The 26098-nt window shown below is 46.2% G+C and overlaps 1 protein-coding gene across 1 annotated transcript in view; it reads right to left on the bottom strand.

Annotated features, from left to right (window-relative positions):
- The window catches only part of LOC140480742 (disintegrin and metalloproteinase domain-containing protein 8-like), a 155160-nt gene that overhangs the window by 19269 nt on the left and 109793 nt on the right, over positions 1 to 26098 (bottom strand). The window contains exons 7-8 of the mRNA XM_072576048.1: positions 16670 to 16735; positions 14440 to 14508 (exon numbers count right to left, since the gene is read on the bottom strand). Coding sequence (XP_072432149.1) covers positions 14440 to 14508; positions 16670 to 16735 — 135 coding nt within the window. The remainder of the gene's footprint in view (positions 1 to 14439; positions 14509 to 16669; positions 16736 to 26098) is intronic.

The raw sequence follows: 26098 nt of genomic DNA on the forward strand, positions 1-26098 counted from the left end.
ACATCAGAGCAAACAATAAGGCTAATGCATTCACAACAATCTTCAGTCAGAAGTGCCGAGTAGATGATCCATCTCGGTCTGTGCCAGTGATCCCCAGCATCATAGACACCAGTCTCCAGCCAATTTGATTCACTCCACATGATAACAAGAAACAGTTGGGGACACTGGATATTGCAAAGACTATAGCACTATAGCAATAGTACTGAAGACTTGTGTTCCAGAACTTGCTGTTCCCCTAGCCAAGCTCTTCCAGTACAGTTACAACACTGGCATCTACACAACAATGTGGGAAATTGCCCAGGTACGTCCTGTACTTAAAAACCAGGACCTATCCAACGTAGCCAATTACCGCTCCATCAGTCTGCTCTCCATCATCAGTAAAGTGATGAAAGGGGTCATCAACAGAGCTACCAAGCAACACCTGCTCAGTGACACCCAGTTTGGGTTCCCCCAGGGCCACTCAGCTCCTGACCTCATTACAGCCTTGGGTCAAACCTGGACAAAAGAGCTGGATTCCAGAGGAGAGGGAGACAGACAGCACTGACATCAAGGCTACATTCAACCGAGTGTGTCATCAAGGAGCCCTGACAAAACTGGAATCAATGGATAGGAGAAAAGGAGGACTGTAGATGCTGGAGATCAGAGTCAAGAGTGTGGTGCTGGAAAAGTACAGCAAATCAGTCAACATCCGAGGAGCAGGAGAATCAGCTCAGGGCAACGGAGGCCATCACTCATCCCTTCAGAACGGCAGTCATCCATCTCTGAGAGATAGTCGCTTAAGAGACTGCTAAAGAAAAATGCATTGGTCTCCGTTGCTTTCAGCCGAGTCTCCTGTTTCTCAGATGCTGCCTGAGCTGCTGTGCTTTTCCAGCACCACACTCTCAACTGGAATCAATGGGTATTGGGGGCAAACTCTCCGCTGCTTAGAGTCATACCTGACATATAGGAAGATGATTGTGGTTATGGAAGGTCAGTCATCTCAGCTCCAGGACATCTCTGCTGGAGTCCCTCAGGGTAGTGTCCTGGGCCTAACCATCTTCAGCTGCTTCATCAATGACCATCCCTCCACCATAAGGTCAGAAGTGGGCATGTTCACTGATGATTGTGCAATGTTCAGCACCATTTGCACCTCCTCAGGTACTGAAGCTATCCAGATCTTTTGCATTTGAAAATGGACAATGTCCAGGCTTCAGGTGACAAGTGGCAAGTAACATTCATGCCATACAAATGTGAGGCCATCACCATCACCAACAAGAGGCAAACTAACCACTGATAAAGGGCTTTTGCCCGAAACATCGATTTTCCTGCTCCTCAGATGCTGCCTGAACTGCTGGGCTTTTCCAGCACCACTCTAACCTAGACTCTGGTTTCCAGCATCTGCAATCCTTGTTTTTACCCAATGGTGCTCCATCACTGAGTCCCGCATGATCAACATCCTGGTAGTTATCATTGATTAGAAACTTAACTGGACTCAACACATTAATACAATGACTATAACAGCAGGTCAGGGACTGGAAAAGAGCAGCGAGTAACTCCCCCCCTGACTCCACAAAGCCTGTCCACCACTGACAAGGCACAAGTCAGGAGGGTGATAGAATACGTCCCACTTGCCAGGATGAGTTCATCTCAAACAACACTCAAGAATCTTGACACCATTCAGGACAAAGCAGCTCGCTTGATTGAGCACCACATCCACAAACATCAACTCTCTCCATCACTACCGCTCAGGAGCAGCAATGTGTACTATTTACAAGATGCACTTCACCTGAACCAGAGGGGTGCCAATATTCTGCGTGGGGACGGAGTTGGGGAGGGGGGTGGGAAGCACTTTGCTAATGCTCTTCTGGAGAGTTCAAACTAATTCAGCAGGGGGATGGGAACCTGGATTGTGGCTCCAGAGTCCAGGAGGTTGAGTAGTGAGGTCATAAATAAGGTTTTAAGGTCACAGGAATGTACTGGCAGGCAGAAAGGTGGTATGAAGTGTGTCTATTTCAATGCCAGGAGTATCTGGAATAAGGGTAGGTGAACTTGGATGGGTTGCTACCTGTGACTTTGATATTGTGGCCATTTGGAGACATAGATAGAGCAGGGACAGGAATGGCTAATTGCAGGTTCTGGGGTTTAGATGTTTCACGAAGAACAGGGAAAGTGATAAAAGAGCCCCCTGGTATGGCATTGTTAATCAAGGACAGTACTACAGTGGCAGAAATGATGTTTGATGCAAACCCGTGTACTGAGGAAGTATGGGCTGAGGTTAGAAACAGGAGAGGAGAGGCCACGCTTTTGGAAGTTTTCTATAGGCCTCCAAAAAGTTCCAGAGTTGTAGAGGAAAGGATAGCAAAGATAATACTGGATAGAAGCGAGAGTAACAGGGAAGTAGTTATGGGGAACTTTAACTTCCAAATATTGACTGGAAACACTATAGTTCAAGGACTTTAGAGGGTCAGTTTTTATCCAATGTGCATAGGAGGGTTTCCCTACACAGTATGTAGACAGGCCAACAAGGGGCAGGGCCACAGTAGATGTGGTACTGGGTAATGAACACAGCCAGGTGTTAGATTTGGAGGTAGGTGAGCACTTTGGTGATAGTGATCACAATTCGGTTATGTTTACTTTAGCGATGGAAAGGAAAAGGTATATACCGCAGGGCAAGAGTCATAGCTGTGGGAAAGGCAATTATGATGCAATTAGGCAAGATTTAGGATGCATAGGATGGGGAAGGAAACTGCACGGTATGGGCACAATTGAAATGTGGACCTTAATCAAGGAACAGCTACTGCGTGTCCGTGATAAGTATGCACATGTCAGACAGGGAGGAAGTGGTCAAATGAGGGAGCTATGGTTTACTAAAGAAGTTGAATCTCTTGTCAGGAGGAAGAAGGTTTATGTAAGGATGAGACATGAAGGCTTAGTTATGGCGCTTGAGAGTTACAGGTTAGTCACGATGGACATAAACAGAGATGAGAAGAGCTGGGGGGAGGATGGGGGGGTGGTGGTGACATGAGAAGTCTTGGGCAGTTAGGATCTAAAGCTTTCTGCAAGTGTGTCAAGAATAAAAGAATGACTAGAGTAAGATTAGGGCCAGTCAAGGACAGTAGTGGGAAGTTGTGTAGTCTAAGAAAAAAAAGAGAGGTGCTAAATGAATATTTTTCATCAGTATTCACACAGGAAAAAGACAATATTGTTGAGGAGAATACTGAGATACAGGTTACTAGATTAGATGGGATTTAGGTACAAAAAGAATAGTTAATAGTTAAATAGGTATGTCCTCTGGTCCAGATGGAATTTATCCTCAGATTCTCCGGGAAGCGAGGTAGGGGATTAGAGAGCCTTTAGTTTGATCTTTATGTCATCATGTCTACACTAGAGGGCATATGTTAAGGGTGAGAGGGAAAGATATAAAAGAGACCGAAGGGATCATGCCGTAAGATTGAGTGAAATAGGGGTTGATAGGAAGGGTGAGGGCAGGAACAAATTAAAGATACTATATATGAATGCATGAAGTATTAGAAATAAAATGGATGAGCTTGAGGCTTTTTTGGAAATTGGCAGATACGATATTGTGGGGATAACTGAGACGTGGCTTCAAGTGGACAGGGCCTGGGAAATGAATATTCAAGGCAATACATGCTATCGTAAGGACAGACTGACGGGCAGAGGGGGTGGGGTGGCCATGTTGGTAAAGGATGATATTCAGTCCCTTGCGCGGGGGGACCTAGAATCAGGGATGTAAAGTCAGTATGGATAGAGCTGAGAAATTCTAAGGGTAGAAAGACCCTCTTGGGAGTCATCTACAGGCCCCCAAACAGTAGTATGGATGTCGGATGTAAGTTGAATAAGGAGATGAAATTGACCTGTTGCAAAGATGTTACTACAGTTGTTATGGGGGATTTGAACATGCAGGTAGACTGGGAGAATCAGGATGGTATTGGACCTCAAGAAAGAGACTTTGTGGAGTGCCTCAGAGATGGATTCTTAGAACAGCTGGTGCTGGAGCCTACCAGGGAGAAGGCAATTCTGGATCTGGTATTGTGCAACGAACCAAAATTGATCAGGGACTTCAAAGTGAAGGAGCCATTAGGAGGTAGCGACCATAATACAATAAATTTCAATCTGCAATTTGAAAGGGAGAGGGTACAATCAGTAGTGACAATATTTCAGTTGAATAAAGGGAACTATGGAGCTATGAGGGAGGAGCTGACCAAAGTTCAATGGTGCAATATCTTAGCAGGGATGACAGTGGAGGAACAATGGCAGATATTTCTGGGTAGAATGCAGAAGATGCAGGATCAGTTCATTCTAAAAAGGAAGAAAGATCCCAGGAGGAGGATTGGGTGGCTGTGGATGACGAGGGAAGTTAATAAACATATAAAGTCAAAAGAGAAAAAGTATAACATAGCAAAGATGTGGGAAAACGGAGGACTGGGAAGCTTTTAAGGATTACTAAGAAGGAAATACGCAGAGAACAAATGAGGTATGAAGGGAAACTGGCCAAAAATATAATGGAGGATAGTAAAAGCTTTTTTAGGTATGTGAAAGGAACAAAAATGGTTAAGACTAAAATTGGGCCCTTGAATACAGAAACAGGGGAATATATTACGGGGAACAAAGAAATGGCAGAAGAATTAAATGGGTACTTCAGATCTGTATTCACTGGGGAAGACACAAGCAATCTCCCTAAGGTAACAGTGGCTGAAGGACCTGAACTTAAGGGAATTTATATTTGCCAGGATTTGGTGTTGGAGAGACTGTTAGGTCTGAAGGTTGATAAGTCCCCGGGGCCTGATGGTCTACATCCCAGGGTACTGAAGGAGGTGGCTCGGGAAATCGTGGATGCGTTGGTGATTATTTCCCAGAGTTTGATAGATTCAGGATCAGTTCCTGCGGATTGGAGGGTGGCTAATGTTGTACCACTTTTAAGAAAGGAGCAAGAGAGAAAACAGGAAATTATAGACCAGTTAGTCTTACCTCAGGGAAAGATGCTGGAGTCTATTATAAAGGATGAAATTATGACACATCTGGATAGCAGTAACAGGATAGGTCAGAGTCAGCATGGATTTATGAAGGGGAAATCATGCTTGACTAATCTTCTGAAATTTTTTGAAGATGTAACTCTGAAGATGGTCAAGGGTGATCCAGTGGATGTAGTGTACCTGGACTTTCAGAAAGCCTTTGATAAAGTCCCACATAGGAGGTTAGTGAACACAATTAGGGGGCACGGTATTGGGGGCAAAGTACTAGATTGGATTGAAAATTGGTTGGCTGACAGGAAACAAAGAGTCGTGATAAACGGCTCCCTTTCGGAATGGCAGGCAATGACCAGTGGGGTACCGCAGGGATCAGTGCTGGGGCCACAGCTTTTTACAAAATATATTAATGATATAGAAGATAGTATTAATAGTAACATTAGCAAATTTGCTGATGATACAAAGCTGGGTGGCAGGGTGAAATGTGAGGAGGATGTTAGGAGATTACAGGGTGACCTGGACAGGTTAGGTGAGTGGACAGATGCATGGCAGATGCAGTTTAATGTGGATAAATGTATGGTTCTCCACTTTGGTGGCAAGAACAGGAAGGCAGATTACTACCTAAATGGAGTCAAGTTAGGTAAAGGGGCAGTACAAAGAGATCCGGGTGTTCTTGTACACCAGTCAATGAAGGTAAGCATGCAGGTACAGCAGGTAGTAAAGAAGGCTAATAGCATGCTGGCCTTCATAACAAGAGGGATTGTGTATAGAAGCAAAGAGGTTCTTCTGCAGCTGTACAGGGCCCTGGTGAGACTGCACGTGGAATATTGTGTGCAGTTCTGGTCTCCAAATTTGAGGAAAGACATTCTGGCTATTGAGGGAGTGCAGTGTAGGTTCATGAGGACAATTCCTGGATTGGCGAGACTATCTTAGGTTGAAAGATTGGAGCGACTGGGCTTGTATACCAATGAGTTTAGAAGACTGAGAGGGGATCTGATTGAGACGTATAAGATTATTAAAGGATTGGACACTCTCGAGGCAGGAAACATGTTTCCGCTGATGGGTGAGTCCTGAACCAGAGGGCACAGCTTAAAAATAAGGGGTAGGCCATTTAGAACAGAGATGAGGAAAAACTTCTTCACCCAGAGAGTGGTGGGTGTGTGGAAATCTCTGCCCCAGAAGGCAGTGGAGGCCCAGTCTCTGGATTCGTTTAATAAAGAGTTGGATAGAGCTCTCAAGATAGTGGAATCAAGGAGATAGGTAGGAATAGGATACTGATTGAGGATGATCAGCCATGATCATAATCAATGGTGGTGCAGGCTCGAAGGGCAGAATGTCTTACTCCTGCACCTATTGTCTATTGTCTATTCATGCAGAGGGTGGTACGTGTATGGAATGAGCTGCCAGAGGAAGTGGTGGAGGCTGGTACAATTGCAACATTTAAGAGGCATCTGGATGGATATATGAATAGGAAGGGTTTGGAGGGATATGGGCCGGGTGCTGGCAGGTGGGACTAAATTGGGTTGGGATGTCTGGTCGGCATGGACCAGTTGGATCGAAGGTCTGTTTCCGTGCTGTACATCTCTATGACTCTATGACTGAAGGACAGCAAATATTGTCCCCCTGTTCAAGAAGGGGAGTAGAGACAACCCTGGTAATTGTAGACCAGTGAGCCGTGCTTCAGTTGTGGACGAAGTGTTGGAATAGGTTGTAAAAGATAGGATTTATAATAATCTAGAAAGGAACAATTTGATTTGGGATAGTCAACACGGTTTTGTGAAGGGTAGGTTGTGTCTCACAAACCTTATTGAGATGTTTGTGAAGGTGACCAAACAGGTGGATGAGGGTAAAGCAGTTGATGTGGTGTATATGGATTTCAGTAAGTTTCCCCATGGTAGGCTATTTCAAAAAATATGAAGGCATGGGATTGAGGGTGATTTAGCGGTTTGGATCAGAGATTCGCTAGCTGAAAGAAGTCAGTGATAAGGAGGTGGTTAATAGGAAATGTTCATCCTGGAGTTCAGTTACTCATGGTATACCACAAGGATCTGTTTTGGGGCCACTGCTGTTTGTCATTTTTATAAATGACCTGGATGAGGGTGTAGAACGACTAGTAAGTTTGTGGATGACACTAAGGTCAGTGGAGTTGAGGATAGTGCTGAAGGATGCTGCAGGTTACAGAGCTGCAGAGCTGGGCTGAGAGGTGGCAAATGGAGTTTAATGCGGAAAAGTGTGAGGTGATTCATTTTGGAAGGAGAAACAGGAATAAAGAGTACTGGGCAAATGGTAAGATTCTTGATAGTGTAGATGAGCAGGCAGATTACGATATCCTGAAAGTTACCACTCAGGTTGATGGGGTTGTTAAGAAGGCTTATCTTTTATTGGTAGAGAGATTAAGTTTCAGAGCCATGAGGACATGTTACTGCTGTACAAAACTCTAGAATGGCCACACTGGGAGTGTTGTGTACAAAATTAGCGTGGTGCTGGAAAAGCACAGCAGTTCAGGCAGCAACCAAGAAGCAGGAAAATCGACGTTTTGGGCAAAAGCCCTTCATCAGGAATAGAGGCAGAGAGCCTGAAGGGTGGAGAGACAAATAAGAGGGGAGTGGGGGTGGGGAAAAAGTAGCATAGAGTACAACAAGTGAGTAGGGGTGGGGATGAAGGGAGGAGGGTGGAGTGGATAGGTGGAAAGGAAGATAGGCTGGTAGGACAAGTCATGGGGACAGTGCTGAGCTGGAACTTTGGAACTGGGATGAGGTGGGGGAAGGGGAAATGATGAAACTGGTGAAGTTCACATTGATGCCCTGGGGTTGAAGTGTTCTAAGGGAGAAGATGAGGTGTTATTCCTCCAGGCGTCTAGTGGCGAGGGAGCGGCAGTGAAGGAGGCCCAGGACCTCCATGTCCTCAGCAGAGTGGGAGGGGGAGTTGAAATGTTGGGCCACAGGGCGGAGTGGTTGATTGGTGCGGGTGTCCCGGAGATGTTCCCTAAAGCGGTATGCTAGGAGGCGTCCAGTCTCCCCAAATTAGAGGAGACCACTCGGAACACTTCAACCCCAGGGCATCAATGTGGACTTCACCAGTTTCCTCATTTGCTACCTTCCCCCACCCTCCTCCCTGACCTATCACCTTCATCCCCATCCCTACTCACCTATTGTACTCTATGCTACTTTCTCCCTACCCCCACCCACTTCTCACTTATCTCTCCATTCTGCAGGCTCTCTGCCTGTATTCCTGATGAAGGGCTTTTGCCCGAAACGTCGATTTTCCTGCTCCTCGGATGCTGCCTGAACTGCTGTGCTTTTCCAGCACCGCTCTAAGCTAGACTCTGGTTTCTAGCAACTGCTGTTATTGTTTTTACCTCGTGTTGTGTACAGTTCTGGTCACCATATTATAGGAAGGATGTGGAAACTTTGGAAAGGGTCCAGAGGAGATTTACTGGAATGTTGCCTGGTATGGAGGGAAGGTCGTATGAAGAAAGGCTGAGGGCCTTGAGGCTGATTTTGTTAGAGAGAAGAAGGTTGAGAGGTGACTTTATAGATGCATACAAGATAATCAGAGGGTTAGATAGGTTGGACAGTGACTGTCTTTTTCCTCAGATAATGATGCCGAGTACAAAGGGACCTAGTTTTGGAATGAGGGGTGGTAGATATAGGACAGATGTGAGAGGTAATTTCTTTGCTCAGAGAGTAGTAGGGGCATAGAATGCCTTGCCTGTAACAGTAGTAAACTCGTCAACTTTAAGCCAAAAGTGTGGTGTGTTATGAAGATGTGGGTGAACTATACCTTGCATGAGAGTTAAAAGTTAGCAGTGACAGCACCAAGTGTTCTCAATAAGATGCAATGTTACATGGGTTCCAGCTACTGCAGTAGCTGATTGCCTGGAAATGACAAAAACAGATTCGAACTAGGCCAATCAGTTTAAATTATTCTCCGAAAAAAATACCAATTTCCAATCAAGTTTGAATTGAGTATATTGGCAAGCTTAAAGGCCAATGACACAACCTGTTGTTCTGGGGTATCAGACCAGGGAAATTGAACAGTTGGGAGGAGAATTATCAAATCCCAGCGTGTAACAGACTGCTTGAAAAATATCTCTCTTAAAAGTACATTTTCGATTAGTAACCTGTGACACAGAAATCCCTAGGAAGAAGATGATAACGACACAGGAAGATCCGAATAGAAGCACGAAAACTGCCTGGTTTTGAGATAAGAAGTCTTGTTGTGTAAATCTTAATTGGGAGTTTTATTGGACTAGTACTATCAAAGGTAGCTAACATATTGGTTAGAATAAGGAATGGTAAATAGAGTCATAGAGTCAGAGAGATGTACAGCATGGAAACAGACCCTTCGGTCCAACCCATCCGTGCTGACCAGAAATTCCAACCCAATTAGTCCCACCTGCCAGCGCCCGGCCCATATCCCTCCAAACCCTTCCTATTCATATACCCATCCAAATGCCTCTTAAATGTTGCAATTGTATCAGCCTCCTCCACTTCCTCTGGCAGCTCATTCCATACACGTACCACCCTCAGTGAAATAGTTGCCCCTTAGGTTTCTTTTCTGTCTTTCCCCTCTCATGCTAAACTTTGCCATCGAGTTCTGGACTCCCCCACCCCAGGAAAAAGACTTTGTCTAGTTACCTTTTCCATGCCCCTCTTGATTTTGTTAACATTTATAAGGTCACCCCTCAGCCTCCGACACTCCAGGGAAAATAGCCCCAGCCTATTCAGCCTCTCCCTGTAGCTCAGATCCTCCAACCCTGGCAACATCATTGTAAATCTTTTCTGAACCATTTCAAGTTTCATAACATCTTTCCGATCGGAAAGGAGACCAGAATTGCACACAATATTCCAACAGTGGCCTAACCAATATCCTGTACAGCTGCAACATGACCTCCCAACTCCTGTACTCAATACTCTGACCAATAAAGGAAAGCATCCCAAACACCTTCTTCACTATCCTATCTACCTGCGACTCCACTTTCAAGGAGCTATGAACCTGCACTCCAAGGTCTCTTTGTTCAGCAACATTCCCTAGGACCTTACCATTAAGGTGTATAAGTCCTGCTAAGATTTGCTTTCCCAAAATGCAACACCTCGCATTTATCTGAATTAAACTCGATTTGCCATTTCTCAGCCCATTGGCCCATCTGGTCAAGATCCTGTTGTAATCTTAGGTAACCTTCTTTGCTGTCCGCTACATCTCTTATGCTCACATCCAAATAATTTATAAACAGTTCTTAGTTAATTATTCTCTGTTATAGATGAGGTGCTCTTCGTCCAGGCATCGGATGCTTAAGGTTTGGCAATGGAAGGACCTGCCTGTCCTTGGTGAAGTAGGAGGGGGAATTGAAATGTTCAGCCGCAGGGCAGTGGGTTGCTTCGTGCGTGTGTTCTTGCCAACTTTAAGGGCATTTAAATGGTCATTGAATAAGCATATGGACAAGAATGGAATATTGTCGGTTAAATGGGCTTCAGATTGATTTCACAAGGTGACGCAAATCGAGGGTAGAAGGGCTGTAGTGCACTGTATGTTATATGTTCGAAAGATCCTCAGACAGCACCTTCCAAACCCACAACCACTTCCATCTAGAAGGACAAGGGCAGCAGATACATGGGAACAACACACTTTCAGTTATTTTTCTTATTCATTTGTTGGCCTTGGGCATTGCTGGCTGGCCAGCATTGATAGCCCATCCCTATTTACCCTGGAGAAGGTGGGGGTGAGTTGCCTTCTTGAATCACTGCAGTCCACCTGCTGTGGGTAAACCCACAATGCAAATGGGAGGAAATTCCAGGATTTTGACCTAACAACTGTGAAGGAACAATGATATATTTCCAAGTCAGGATGGTGAGTGGCTTGGAGGGGAACTTGCAGGAGTGGTATTCCCGAGTATCTGCAGTCCTTGTTCTTCTCGATGGAAGTGGTCATGGGTTTGGAAGTGCTGTCTAAGGACCTTTGGTGAAGTTCTGCAGTGCATCTTGTAGACAGTGCACACTGCTGCTACTGACCACTGATGCTGGAGGGACTGAATGTTTGTAGATGTGATGCCAATCAAGTGAGTTGTTTTGTCCTGGATGGTGTCAAACCTGATTGAGTGTTGTTGGAGCTGCACCCTATTCCAGGAAAGTCAGGAATATTTCATCACTCTCCTGACTTGTGCCTTGTAGATGGTGGATAGACTCTGGGGTGTCAAGAGGGGAGTTACTTGCCGCAGTATCCCGAGGCTCTGACCTGCTCTTGTCGCTGTTGTGTTTATGTGGTGAGTCCAGTTGAGTTTCCTGTCAATGGTAACTCCAAGAATGTTGACAGTGGGGGACTCTGTGATACGATTGTCAAGGGGCAGTGGTTAGATTGTCTCTTATTTGTGATGGTCATAGCCTGGCATGTTTTTGGCCCGAATGTTACTTGCCACTTGTTGGCCCAAGCCTAGATATTGTCCAGTTCTTGTTGCATTTGAGCATGGACTGCTGTATCTGAGGAGTCATGAATGGTGATGAACACTGTGCAATCATTGGCGAACATCCCCATTTCTAACCTTATGATGAAGGGAAGGTCATTGATGAAGCAGCTGAAGATGGTTGGGCCTAGGACACTACCCTGAGGGACTCCTGCAGAGATGTCCTGGAGCTGAGATGACTGACCTTCCACAACCATGACCATCTTCCTATGTGCCAGGTTTGACTCTAACCAGAGGAGTGTTTGCCCCTGATACCCATTGATTCCAGTTTTGTCCAGGCTCCTTGATGCCACACTCGGTTGAATGCAGCCTTGATGTCAGGGCTGTCCCTCTCCCCTCCCCTCCCCTCCCCTCCCCTCTGGAATCCAGCTCTTTTGTCCATGTTTGACCCAAGGCAGTAATGAGGTCAGGAGCTGAGTGACCCTGGGGGAGCCCAAACTGGGTGTCACTGAGCAGGTTATTGCTGAGCAGGTGCTGCTTGATAGCTCTGTTACTGACCCCTTCCATCACCTTACTGATGATCGAGAGTAGGCTGATGGGGTGTAATTGATCAGGTTGGATTTGTCCTGTTTTTTATGAACAGGACGTACCTGGGCAAATTCCCACATTGTTGGATAGATGCCAGTGTTGTAACGGTACTGGAACAGCTTGGCTAGGGGAGCAAGTTCTGGAGCACGTCTTCAGTACTATTGCCAGAATGTAATCAGGGCCCATAGCCTTTGCAGTAACCAGTGTCCCCAGCTGTTTCTTGTTATCATGTGGAGTGAATTGAATTGTCTGGAGACTGGTGTCTGTGATGCTGGGGATCACTGGCAGAGGCTGAGATGGATCATTCACTTGGCACTTCTGACTGAAGATTGTTGTGAGTGCATCAGCCTTATCTGGGCTGGGCTCCTCCATCATTGAGGATGGGGATATTTGTCAAGCCTCCTCCTCCAGTGAGTTGTTTAATTGCTCCCCACTATTCATGACTGGATGTTGAAGGACTGCAGAACTTAGATCTGATCTAAATCAAAGCAAATTACTGCAAATGCTGGAATCTGAAACCAAAAGAGAAAATGCTAGAAAATCTCAGCAGGTCTGGCAGCATCTGTAAGGAGAGAAAAGAGCTGACATTTCGAGTCTAAGGAGATCTGATCTGTTGGTTGTGGGATCGCTTAGCTCTGTCTAACACTTGCAGTTTATGCCATTTGGCACATAAGTATTCGTGTTTGGTAGCTTCACCAGGCTGACACCTCACCTTCAGGTCTGCCTGGTGCTGTTCCTGGCATGCCCTCCTGCACTCTCCATTGAACCAGGGTTGATCCTCTGACTTGATGGTAATGGTTGAGTGGGGGATATGCCGGGCCATGAGGTTACAGATTGTGCTGGAGTACAGTTCTGCTGCTGGTGATGACCCACAGTGTCTCATGGATGCCCCGTCCTGAGTTGTTAGATCTGTTTGAACTCTGTCCCATTTAGCAGGGTGACAGTGCCTCACAACACGATGGAGGGTATTCTCAATGTGAAGGTGGGACTTTGTCTCCACAAGGACAGTGCAGTGGTCACTCTCACCGATACTGTCCTGGTCAGATACACCTGCAGCCAGAGATTGGTGAGGATGAGGTCAGGATGGTTTTCCCTCTTGTTGGTTCCCTCCCCACCTGCCCCAGACCCAGTCTAGCAGCGATGCCCTTTAGGACCCGACCAGTTCGATCAGTAATGCTGCTGCCGAGCCACTCTTGGTGGTGGGACTTTGAAATCCCCCACCCAGGGTACATTCTGTGTCCTTGCCACCCTCAGTGCTTTCTCTGAGTGTTGTTCAACATGGAGGAGTAATGATTCATCAGCCGAGGGAGGGCGGTACGTGGTAATCAGCAGGAGGTTTCCTTGCTCATCTCTAACCTGAAGCTATGAGACTTCATGGGGTCTGGAGTCAATGTTGAGGATTCCCAGGGCAACTCCCTCCCGACTGTATCCACTATGCTTCCCCCCCCCTCTGCTGGGTCATTCCTGTAGGTGGGACAGGACCTATCCAGGAATGGTGATGCTGGGGTCTGGGACATTGTCTGTAAGGTATGATTCTGTGAGTATGACTGTGTCAGGCTGTTGTTTCACCAGTCTGAGAGACAGCTCTCCTAATTTCAACACTAGCCCCCAGGTTTTGGTAAGGAGGACTTTGCATGGTCAACAGAGCTGTTTGTGTTTTTGCCGTTGTCTTTTCTGGTTCCAAGCTCGATGCCAGGTGGTCCGTCTAGTTCCATTTCTTTGTTGGGAGTTTCTGGCGATTGATACAACTGAGTGCCTTGATGGGCCATTTCAGAGGGCAGTTGAGAGTCAACCACATTGCTGTGGCTCTGGAGTCATATGTAGGCCAGGCTAGGTAAGGATGGCAGATTTCCTTACCCAAACAACAGTTATGAACCAGATCGGTTTTTCTGACAATTGACAATGGTTTCTTGGTCATCAGTCAACTCTTAATTCCAGACTTCGTTTATTGAATTGAAATTCCACCGTTTGCCATGGTGGGATTCGAGCCTGAGTCCCCAAAACATTATTCTGGTTTTCTGGATTAATAGTCGAGCAATAATATCGCTTGGCATTGCCTTCCCATTCCCCTCCGAGCCACTCACCATCCTGACTTGGAAATATATCACCGTTCCTTCAAGTCATTGGGTCAAAATCGTGGAATTCCCTCCCTCAGGGCATTGTGGGTCAATCTACAGCACATGGACTGCAGCAGTTCAAGAAGGCAACTCACCCCACCTTCTCAAAGGACAACTAGTGATAGACAATAAATACTGGCCCAGCCAGCAATGCACACAACCCACTAAAAATGAATGAATGAATGAGAGAAATGGAAGGGAAAGGTGAACTTTTCATCAGTGTGAACACAGCTCCATATTCAACAGGAGACCTCCTGAGGTAGTGTCCCTATCACAGATAAAGGAGGGCAGGCAGCAACTGCCACCCACTCCAGAGGTGTGTTTTCAAAGGTTGAAACAGGTTGATTTAAAATCTCTCCACACTCACCATGTCCAATGTATTGACAACAGAAAGCAAGTGCCTCACTGTAGCATCTCTACTCCCATGTTTCTCGAACTGAAAAGAAAACAAATGCTCGTTGATCATTCAATCACGAATTTCACTATCCCATACCTGATCCCAGCCACAAAAACCTTCCATACTAAAGAGTTCCGTTGCACAGCAGAGTAGGAATTTATAGAACATAGAAAAGTACACCACAGAGCAGGCCCTTTGGCCCACAATGTTGTGCCGAGGATTAATCCTAATGTAAAATAAAATCACCTAACCTACACACCCCTCAACTCACTGCTCTCCATGTGCATGTCCAGCAGTCGCTTAAATGTCCCCAATGACTCTGCTTCCACCATCACCGCTGGCAATGCATTCCATGCATTCACAACTCTCTGCGTAAAGAACCTACTTCTGATGTCTCCTCTATACCGTCCTCCTAATATCTGACACCTCGTACCAGTCAATCCTGCCCTGGGGAAAAGTCTCTGGCTATTGACATTATCCATTCCTCTTATTACCTTGTATACCTCGATCAGGTCACCTCTCTTCCTCCTTCTCTCCAGAGAGAAAAGTCCAAGCTTAGTCAACCTCTCTTCACAAGACAAGCCCTCCAGTCCATGCAGCATCCTGGTAAATCTTCTTTGCACCCTCTCCAAAGCCTCTGTATCTTTCCTATAGTAGGGCGACCAAAACTGGACACAATATTCCAAGTGTGGCCTCATCAGGGACTTGTAGAGCTGCAGCAAAACCTCGCAGCTCTTAAACTCGATCCCTCTGTTAATGAAAACCAAAACACCATATGCTTTTTTAACAACCCTATCCATTTGGGTGGCAATTTTGAGGGAATGTACTTGCACACCCAGATCCCCCTGTTCCTCCACACTGCCAAGAATCCTGTCTTTAATCCTATATTCATTGTACAAGTCCGACCTTCCAAAATGCATCACTTTTCCTTGACATCAAGGCTGCATTCGATTAACTGAGGCATCAAGGAGAAAGTGAGGACTGCAGACGCTGGAAACCAGAGTCGAGAGTGTGTTGCTGGAAAAGCACAGTAGGTCAGGCAGTAGCTGAGGAGCAGGAGAATCAACGTTTCGGGCATAAGCCCTCTATCAGGAATGGCATTAAGGAGCCCTAGCAAAACTGGAATTAATGGGGATCAGGGAGCAAACTCTGCTGGTTGGAGTCATACCTGGCATAAATTAAAACTGTTGTGGCTGTTGGAGGTTAGTTTTCTGAGCTCCAGGACATCTCCACAGGAGTCCCTCAGGGTAGTGTTCTCGGCCCAACCTTCTTCAGCTGCGTCATCAATGACCTTCCCTTCACCATAAAGTCAGAAGTGGAGATATTCACTGATGATTGCACCATTTCTGACTCCTCAAATGCTGAAGCAGTCCATGTTCAAATGCAACAAGAACTGGACAATATCCAGGTTTTGCAAAAGAAGTGTCAAGTAACATTCAAGCCACATAAATGCCAGTCTATGACCATCACCAATAAGAAACGATCTAACCACTGCCCCTTTCATTCAATATTCTTACCATCACTGAATCTCTCACTATCAACATCCTGGGGGCTACCATTGACCAGAAACTCAGTTGGACGTGCCACATAAACAAAAGGGCTATAGGAGCAGGTCAGAGGCTAGGAATACTGCAGCAAGTAGCTCACTTCCTGACTCCCCAGAGTCTATCCACCATCTAAAAGGCACAAGTCAGGAGTGTGATGGAATCTTTCCAACTTGCCCGGATGGGTGCAATTCAACAACACCCAATCAAGTTTGACACCTTCCAGAAAAAAGCAGCCTGCTTAATTGGCAGCACATCGACAAACATCAACTCCCTCCACCATGGACACTCAGGAGTAGCAGTCTGTGCTATCTCCAAGTTGCACTGCAGAAATTCACCAAAGATTCTCAGACAGCACCTTCCAAACCGATAACCACTTCAACCTAGAAGCACAAAGGCAGCAGATATATGGGAACACCACCACTTTTAAGTTCCTCTCCAAGCCATTTACCATCCTGACTTGGAAATGCATCGCCATTCCTTCACTGTTGCTGGGTCAAAATCCTAGAATTCCCTCTCTAAGGGCATTGTGGGTCTACCCTACAGACATGGACTGCAGTGGTTCTAGAATGCCGTTCACCCCCACCTTCTCAAGGGCAACTAGGGACAGGCAGCCAGCGACACCCACAAGTTGTGAATACATTTTAAAAACTCACCAACTGTTTGTCTGCCACAAACACCGTCTCGAGATATTTTACCTCTCTCAGTACAACCTTCTGAACCTGGAAAAAAAGAATCTCTCAGTCAGTTTGAGATGAAAACATACAACTGGTTTTCACTGGGAGGAAACTAATCACAAGACGAATTGCATGAATCAAACTTTTCACAGATAAATATTTTATTCAGTTTGGTCTGCTAATTATAGAGCAACGAACAGTACAGCACAGGACCAGGCCCTTTGGCCCTCCATGTCTGCACTGACCCAGATCCTCTGTCTAAACCTGTTGCCTATTTTCTAAGGATCCCTCTGCTCCCTGCCCATTCATGTATCTGCCTAGATACATCTTCAATGATGCTATTGTTCCTGACCCTCCCACCTCCGCTGGCAACGTGTTCCAGGCACCCATCACCCTCTGCATAAAGGACTTTCCATGCATATCTCCCCTAAACTTTTCCCTTCTCACTTTGAACTCATGACCCCGAGTAATTGAGTCCCCCACTCTGGGATAAAGCTTCTTGCTATCCAGCCTGCCGATACCTCTCACGATTTTGTCGGCCTCAGTCAGGTCCCCCCTCAACCTCCTTCTTTCTAATGAAAATAATCCTAATCGACTCAACCTCTCTTCATAGCTACTGCCTTCCATACCAGGCAACATCCTGATGAACCTCCTCTGCACCCTCTCCAAAGCACCCACATCCTTTTGGTAATGTGGTGACCAGAACCATACACATTAATCCAAATGTTGTCAAACCAAAGTCATAAGACCTGCCAACTCTTGTACTCAATACCCCATCCAATGAAGGAAAGCATGCCGTATGCCTTCTTGAACACTTGACTGACCTGCGTTGCCACTTTCAGGGAACAATGGAACTGACCAATCAGATCTCTCTGTACATCAATTTTCCCCAGGACTTTTCCATTTACTGTATAGTTCACTCTTGAATTGCATCTTCCAAAATGCATCACCTCACATTTGTCCTGATTGAACTCCATCTGCTATTTCTCTGCCCAACTCTCCAACCTATCCATATTCTGCTGCATTCTCTGACAGTCCCCTTTGTTATCTGCTACTCCACCAATCTTAGATTAGATTACTTGCAGTGTGGAAACAGGCCCTTCGGCCCAACAAGTCCACACCGACCCGCCGAAGCGTATACCACCCAGACCCATACTCCTACATTTACCCCTTCACCTAACACTACGGACAATTTAGCATGGTCAATTCACCTAACCTGCACATTTATTTTGGATTGTGGGAGGAAACTGGAGCACCTGGAGGAAACCCACGCAGACACGAGGAGAATGTGCAAACTCCACACAGAGAGTCGCCTGAGGCGGGAATTGAACCCGGGTCTCTGGCGCCATGAGGCAGCAGTGCTAACCACTGTGCCGCCCACTTAGTATCATCTGCAAACTTGCTGATAAGGCAACCTATACCTTCCTCCAAATCATTTATGTATATCACAAACATCAGTGGTCCCAGCACAGACCCCTGTGGGACACCACTGGTCACAGGTCTCCACGTGAAGCTCCCTTCCACTACTACTCTCTGTCTCCTGTTGCCCAGCCAGTTCTCTATCCATCTCAGTAGATCACCCTAGACCCCGTGAAACTTCACCTTCATCATCAGCCTACCATGGGGAACCTTCCCTGCATAAAACCATGCTGCCTATCACTGATCAGCCCATTTTCTTCCAAATGGATATATACCCTATCCCTTCGTATCTTCTACGGTAGCTTCCCAAATATTGACGTCAGGCTTACAGGTCGGTAATTACCTGGATTTTCCCTGCTACCCTTCTTAAACAAGGGGACAATATTAGCAATTCTCCAGTCTCCAAGATCTCCCCCGTGTTCAAGAATGCTGCAAAGATTAAAGCCCCAACTATTTCCTCTCTCACTTCCCTCAGTAACCTGGGATAAATTCCATCTGGACCTGGGGACTTGTCCACCTTAATGCCTTTTAGAATGCCCAACACTTCCTCCCTCCTATGCTGACTTGACCTCGAGTAATCAAAGATCTATCCCTAACCTCAACATCCACCATGTCCCTCTCCTCGGTGAATACCAACGCAAAGTACTCATTAAGAATCTCACCCATTTTCTATGACTCCTCGCATAACCTTCCTCCTTTGTCCTTGTGTGGGCCAACCCATTCCCTAGTTCCCCTCTTGCTATATATGAATTAAAGGCTTTGGGGCTTTCCTTAACCTTGCTCGCTAAGGATATCCCATGACCCCTTTTAGCTCTCTTAATTCCTCAATTCAGATCAGTCCTGCATTACTGATATTCTTCCAAAGCTACGTCTGACTTCAGTCACTTAGACCTTTTTCCTCTTAGCTAGTCTCATAATATCACCTGTCTTCCACGATCCTGTAATCTTGCCAGTTCTATACCTCGTTTTCACAGGGATATATATGTCCTGAACTCTTGTCAACTTCTCTTTAAAAGGCTCCCACATATCGAATTTGGATTTTCCTTCAAACAGCTGCTCCCAATCTACATTCTCTAGCTCCTGCCGAATTTCAGTAGAGTTGGCCTTGCCCCAATTTAGCGCTCTTCCTTTAGGAATACTCTCGTCTTTGTCCATGAGTATTCTAAAACTTAAGGAATTATGATCACTATTTCCAAAGTAATCCCCTACTGAAATCTCAATGCCAACTTCCTGAGTTGGACTATTTACATACTGATCTATAAAACCCTCTTGGATGAGATGTTGGGAGGCCTGTGGTCATTCAAGCGGGCATTGAATAAGCATATGGAGGTTATTGGGCTAGTGTAGGTTAGGTAGGCTTCAGTCGGCGCAACATCGAGGGCCGAAGGGCCTGTACTGCGCTGTATTTTTCTATGTTCTATGTTCTATGTTCTATGATCCTTACAAATTCTGCTCTATCTAGACCTCGAACACTAAGTGAATCCCAGTCAATGTTTGGAAAATCTATCTCACGCTCGCTGTTGGGAGGCCTGTGGTACAGCCCCAACATTGTTACTGCATCCTTCCTATTTCTGAGCTCTATCCATATTGCCTCACTGCTCGAGTCCTCCATAGTGCGTGGGAAATCATGTCTCATAAAATTGATTGAGTGTTTTGATGAAGTAACAAAGAGGATTAATGAGGGCAAAGCAGTAGATGTGATCTATATGGACTTCAGTAAGGCGTTCAACAAGGTTCCCTATGGGAGACTGGTTAGCAAGGTTAAATCTCATGGAATACAGGGAGAACTAGCCTGGATACAGAACTGGCTCAAAAGTAGAAGACAGAAGGTGGTGGTGGAGGGTTGTTTTTCAGACTGGAGGCCTGTGACCTGTGGAGTACCACAAGGATCGGTGCTGGGCCCTCTACTTTTTGTCATTTACATAAATGATTTGGATGCGAGTGTAAGAAGTACAGTTAGTAAGTTTGCAGATGACGCCAAAATTGGAGGTGTAGTGGACAGCAAAGTGGGTTACCTCAGATTACAACAGGATCTTGACCAGATGGGCCAATGGGCTGAGAAGTGGCAGATTGAGTTTAATTCATATAAAAGTGAGCTGCTGCATTTTGGGAAAGCAAATCTTAGCAGGACTGATCCACTTAATGGTAAGGTCCTAGGGAGTGTTGCTGAACAAAGAGACCTTGGAGTGCAGGTTCATAGCTCATTGAAATAGAGTCACAGGCAGATAGGATAGTGAAGAAGGTGTTTGGTATGCTTTCCTTTATTGGTCAGAGTATTGAGTACAGGAGTTGGGAAGTCATGTTGCAGCTGTACAGGACATTGGTTGGAATATTGCGTGCAATTCTGGTCTCCGTCCTATTGGAATGGTGTTGTGAAATTTGAAAGGGTTCAGAAAAGGTTTACAAGGAAGTTGCCAGGGTTGGAGGATTTGAGCTACAGGGAGAGGCTGAACAGGCGGTTTTCCCTGGTGCGTCAAAGGCTTATAGAGGTTTAAAAATTATGAGGGGCATGGATAGGATAAATAGGCAAAGTCTTTTCCCTGGGGTGGCTGAGTCCAGAACTAGAGGGCATTGGTTTAGGGTGAGAGGGGAAAGATATAAAAGAGACCTAATGGGCAACATCTTCATGCAGAGGGTGGTTCATGTATGGAATGAGCTGCCAGAGGATGTGGTGGAGGCTGGTACAATTGCAACATTTAAGAGGCATTTGGATGGGTCATGAATAGGAAGGGATATGGACCGGGTGCTAGCAGGTGGGACTAGATTGGGTTGGGATATATGGTCGGCATGGACGGGTTGGGCCAAAGAGTCTGTTTTAATGCTGTACATCCCTATGACTCTATGACTCTTGGATAACTGAGGAAATGCCAGACCTGTCAAATTACATCAATATTGGGGAAACGGATGGAGGTTATAATACAGGACAGTGAGCATAGCTTTGTCAAGGGGCAGGGCTTGTCTGACAAATTTAATTCAGTTTTTGACAAGGTGACACAGGCACTGGATACAGGTCGGCGAGACATAGAACATTACAGCGCAGTACCAGGCCCTTCAGCCCTTGATGTTGCACCAACCTGTGGAACTATCTAATCTACACTATTCCATTATCATCCATATGTTTACCCAATGACCATTTAAATGCCCTTAACGTTGGTGAGTCTATTACTGTGGCAAACAGTGTGTTCCACGCCCCTACTACTCTCTGAGTAAAGAAATGATCTCTGACATTTGTCCTATATTTATCACCCCTCAATTTAAAGCTATGTCCCCTCATAAAGCCATCACCATCTGAGGAAAAAGGCTTTCACTGTCCACGCTATCTAAGCCTCTGATTATCTTATATGTCTCAGTAAGTTTTGAGAAGATTTGAGAAGATATCTCTCAATTAAGTCACCTCTCAACCTTCTTCTCTTTAATGAAAACAGCCACAAGTCCCTAAGCTGTGCCTCATAAGACCTTCCCTCCATACCAGTCACCAACCCAGTAAATGTCCTCATCACCCTTTCCAAAGCTTCCACATCCTCCCTGTAATGCACTGACCAGAACTGTATGCAATACTCCAATCGTGGCCACAACAGTTATTTGTACAGCTGCAACATGACGTTATGGCTCTGAAACTCAATTCATCTACCAATAAGCACCAACACACCATATGCCTTCTTAACAACCTTATGCTGGGGATGTTGTCAGTTTGAGATGTTCTGAAAGCATTGATACAGTGCCACTTGGCAGGTTGGTGAGTAAATTAGTTCAAGGTGGCAGCAGTGGAGTAGGTAGCGTTCAGGATCCTCAGCCTGGGGCTCGTCAATCCATCCATCCCCTGGGGTCTGTATTGGGAACCTTGCTCCTTCTGATTTATGGAAACAACTTGGAGATGGTTAGTGAGGGTAAGACCTTTAAATTTAAGACCATAAGCTTTAGGAACAGCATTCAGCCCATCAAGTCTGCTCAGCCTTCAATCATGGCTGATACGTTTCTCAACCCCATTCTCCAGCTTTTTCCCTGTAACCCTTGATCCCCTTGATACTAAAGAACCCGTCTATCTCCATCTTAAATATACACATTGACGTGGCCTCCACACCTTCTGTGGCAGTGAATTCCATCGATTCTCCACTCTCTGGCTGAAGAAGTTTCCCTTTATCTCCATTCTAAAAGGTCTTCCCTTTTACTCTAAAGCTGTGCCCTCAGGTCCATGTCTCTCCAACTAATGGAAACATTTGCCCAACATCTACTCTGTCCAGTCCATTCAGTATTCTGTATGTTTCAATTAGATCCCCCTCATCCTTCTAAAGTCCATCGAGTATCGAGCCAGAGTCCTCAAACATTCCTCATATGTTCAGCTTTTCATTCCCGAGGCCGTTCTCATGAACCTCCTCTGAACACACTCCAGGGTCAGTACATTCTTCCTGAGATATGGGGCCCAAAACTGCACACAACATTCCAAATGTGGTCTGACCAGAGCCTTATACAGCCTCAGAAGTACATCCGTGTTTAATATTCAAGTCCTCTCAAAATAAATGCCATCACTGTATTTGCCTTTCCAATTACTGACTCAATCTTGGGCGGCACGGTGGCACAGTGGTTAGCACTGCTGCCTCACAGCGCCTGAGACCCAGGTTCAATTCCCGCCTCAGGCGACTGACTGTGTGGAGTTTGCACGTTCTCCCCGTTTTTGCGTGGGTTTCCTCCGGGTGCTCCGGTTTCCTCCCACAGTCCAAAAGATGTGCAGGCCAGGTGAATTGGCCATGCTAAATTGCCCATAGTGTTAGGTAAGGGGTAAATGTAGATGTAGGGGTATGGGTGGGTTACGCTTCGGCGGGGCGGTGTGGACTTGTTGGGCCGAAGGGCCTGTTTCCACACTGTAAGTAATCTAATCTAATCTAATCTAATCTAATCTGCAAGGTAACATTGAGAGAATCCTGGACTAGAACTCCCGAGTCACTGTGTACCTCAGATTTCTGAATTTTCTCCCCATTTAGAAAATACTCCATGCCTCTGTTCTTCCTACCAAAGTGCATGACCCCACACTTTCCCACATTGTACTCCATCTGCCACTTTCTTGCCCACTCTCCTAACCTGTCCAAACCCTTCTGCAGCCTCCCCACCTCCTCAATGCTACTTATCCCTCCACCTACCTTTGTATCATCTGCAAACTTAGCCAGAATGCCCTCAGTTCCTTCATCTAGATCATTAATGTATAAAGTGAAAGGTTATGGTGCCAACACTGAGCCTTGCAGAACACCATGTCACAGGCTGCCATCCTGAGAAAGTCCCTTTTATCCCCACACTCTGCTTCCTGACAGACAGCCAAGCTTCTATCCATGCTAGTACTTTGCCTCTGACACCATGGGCCCTTATCTTATTCAGCAGCCTCTGGTGTGGCACCTTGTCAAAGGCCTTCTTGAAGTCTCAGTAGATGACATTCATTGGCTGTCCTTGGTCGAACCTGCTCATTACTTCCTCAAAGAATGTGAGCAGACTAGTCAGGCGTGATCTCCCCTTGATAAAACCATGCTAACTCTGCCCTATTTTACCATATATTTCCAAGTATTCAGAAATCTCATCCTTCACAATGGATTCCAGAATCTTACCCATGCCCAAGGTCAAGCTTATTGGTCTGTAGTTTTCCATCTTTTGCCTTACTTCCATTTTGAACAGGGTGCCACGTTGGCGATTTTCCTGTCATAGAGTCAGAGAGATGTACAGTACGAAACAGACCCTTCAGTCCAACCTGTCCATGCCAACCAGATATCCCAACCCAATCTAGTCCCACCTGCCAGCACCCGGCCCATATCCCTCCAAACCCTTCCTATTCATATACCCATCCTCTTAAATGTTGCAATTGTACCAGCCTCCACCACATCCTCTGGCAGCTCATTCCATACACGTACCACCCTCTGTGTGAAAAGGTTGCCCCATTGGTCTCTTTTATACCTTTCCCCTCTCACCCTAAACTATGCCCTCTAGTTCCGGACTCCCCCACCCCAGGGAACAGACTTTGTCTATTTACCATATCTATGTGCCTCATGATTTTATAAACATCTATCACCCCTCAGCCTCCGACGCTCCAGGGAAAACAGCCCCAGCCTATGCGACCTCTCCCTACAGTTCAAATCCTTCAACCCTGGCAACATCCTTGTAAATCTTTTCTGAACCCTTTCAAGATTCACAACATCTTTCCAATACTTTCTGGGACCCTTCCAGATTCTAGCAATTCCTGAAAGATTACCACTAGTACTGGGCCACGTTAGAGGCTCAAACCAAACATACAGACACCCATTGCCTGTGGCAAGGTGTAGACAACAGACCGGGATAGAAAATGAAGCAGAGCAAGACAGCAGACCCTGACTATCCCTCTCTGACATGCTCCATGTATTCAATGCTGTCTCGGAGCAGAATGCCAGTGTCACGGTGTCAGCTGCCCCAACAGACCTGGATACACCTGTTCCCTCGGTAACCGCTGCAGACGTCAGATTGGTCTTCCTGGGAAACAACCCAAGGAAAGGGACAGGCCCAGAGGGAGCATCTGACCATGCACTTAGATCCTGTGTGAACCAGCTGGCAGAGGGATTCACTGACATCTTCAACCTCTCCCTCCCTGCTTCCAGACGATCACCATCATCCCAGTACCTAAGGCAGCACATGCAATGGGCCTTAATAACTGCCACCCAGTGGCTTGGACCTCCATGAAGTGCTTCGAGAGACTGGTCATAGTCCACATGGACTCCAGTCTCCCCCTGCCTCGATCCCCTACAATATACCGACTGTTGTCACAGGTCCCCAGTGGATATCGTTTCCCTCACCCTGCACTCATCCTTGAAACAAGAACACCAGATTCCTGCTCATTGACTCCAGTTCCACCTTCAGGACCATCATCCCCTCCAGACTGATCTCAAAACTCCAAGACCTTGGTCTCAGCTCCGACCCCTGCAGCTGAATCCTCAGCTTCCTGACCCACAGACTGCAGTCAGTGAGGATAGACAACAGCACCTCCTCCACGAGGACCCTCAACACTGGAGTCCCCCAAGGATGTGTTCCCAGCCCCCTCCTGTACTCCCTGTACACCCACAGCTGTGTGGCCAAACTCTGAACAAACTCCATCTACATGATCGCTGATGACAGCACCGTGGGAGGATGGACATCTAATAACAACAAGTCAGAATAGAGAAGGGAGATACAGGGCTTGGTGATGTGGTGTAATGAGAACATCCTCTCTCCCAACTTCAGCAAAATGAAAGAACCGATCATTAACTTCAGAGAGAAAGGTGGTAAACACACCCCCATCTACATCAACCGAGCAGAGGTTGAGTGGGTGGAAAGCATCACGTTCCTCGGAGTGACAATAACTGACAACCTATCCTGGATTTCCCACGTAGATTCGATGTTTAAGAAGACACAACAATGCCTCTTCTTCCTCAGGCAGCTCAGGATATTCAGCATGTCCATAAGGACCCTCACCAACTTCTACAGATACACCATTGAGAGCAGACTGTCCGGGTGTATCACAGCCTGATACGGTAACAGCTTTGCCCAGGACCGTAAGAAACTTCAGAAGGTTGTGTGCACAGCTCAGACCATCACAGAATCCACCCTCCCATCTATGGACTCCATTTACATTTCTTGTTACTGCAGAAAGGTTGTCAATTTCATCAACAACTCCTCTCATCCAAGTAATACTTTCATAGAATCCCTACAATGTGGAAGCAGGCTTTTCAGCTAATTGAGTCCACACCGAACCGCCAATGATCATCTCAGCCAGCCTCACCACTACCTTATTACCCTGCATTTTCCATGGCTAACTCTCCTGACCTGCACATTTTTGGACTGTGGAAGAAAATTGGCCCATCCAGAGGAAACCCACGCAAACGGGGAGAACATGAAAACTTCAACAGATTGTGGCTAAAAGGTGGAATCAAACCTGGATCTCTATTGCTGTGAGGCAGTAGTGCTAACCATTGAGCCACTGTGTTGCCCTTCTCCCTCAACCTC

Source organism: Chiloscyllium punctatum, chromosome 1, assembly GCF_047496795.1.
Source record: "Chiloscyllium punctatum isolate Juve2018m chromosome 1, sChiPun1.3, whole genome shotgun sequence".
NCBI lineage: Eukaryota > Metazoa > Chordata > Chondrichthyes > Orectolobiformes > Hemiscylliidae > Chiloscyllium > Chiloscyllium punctatum.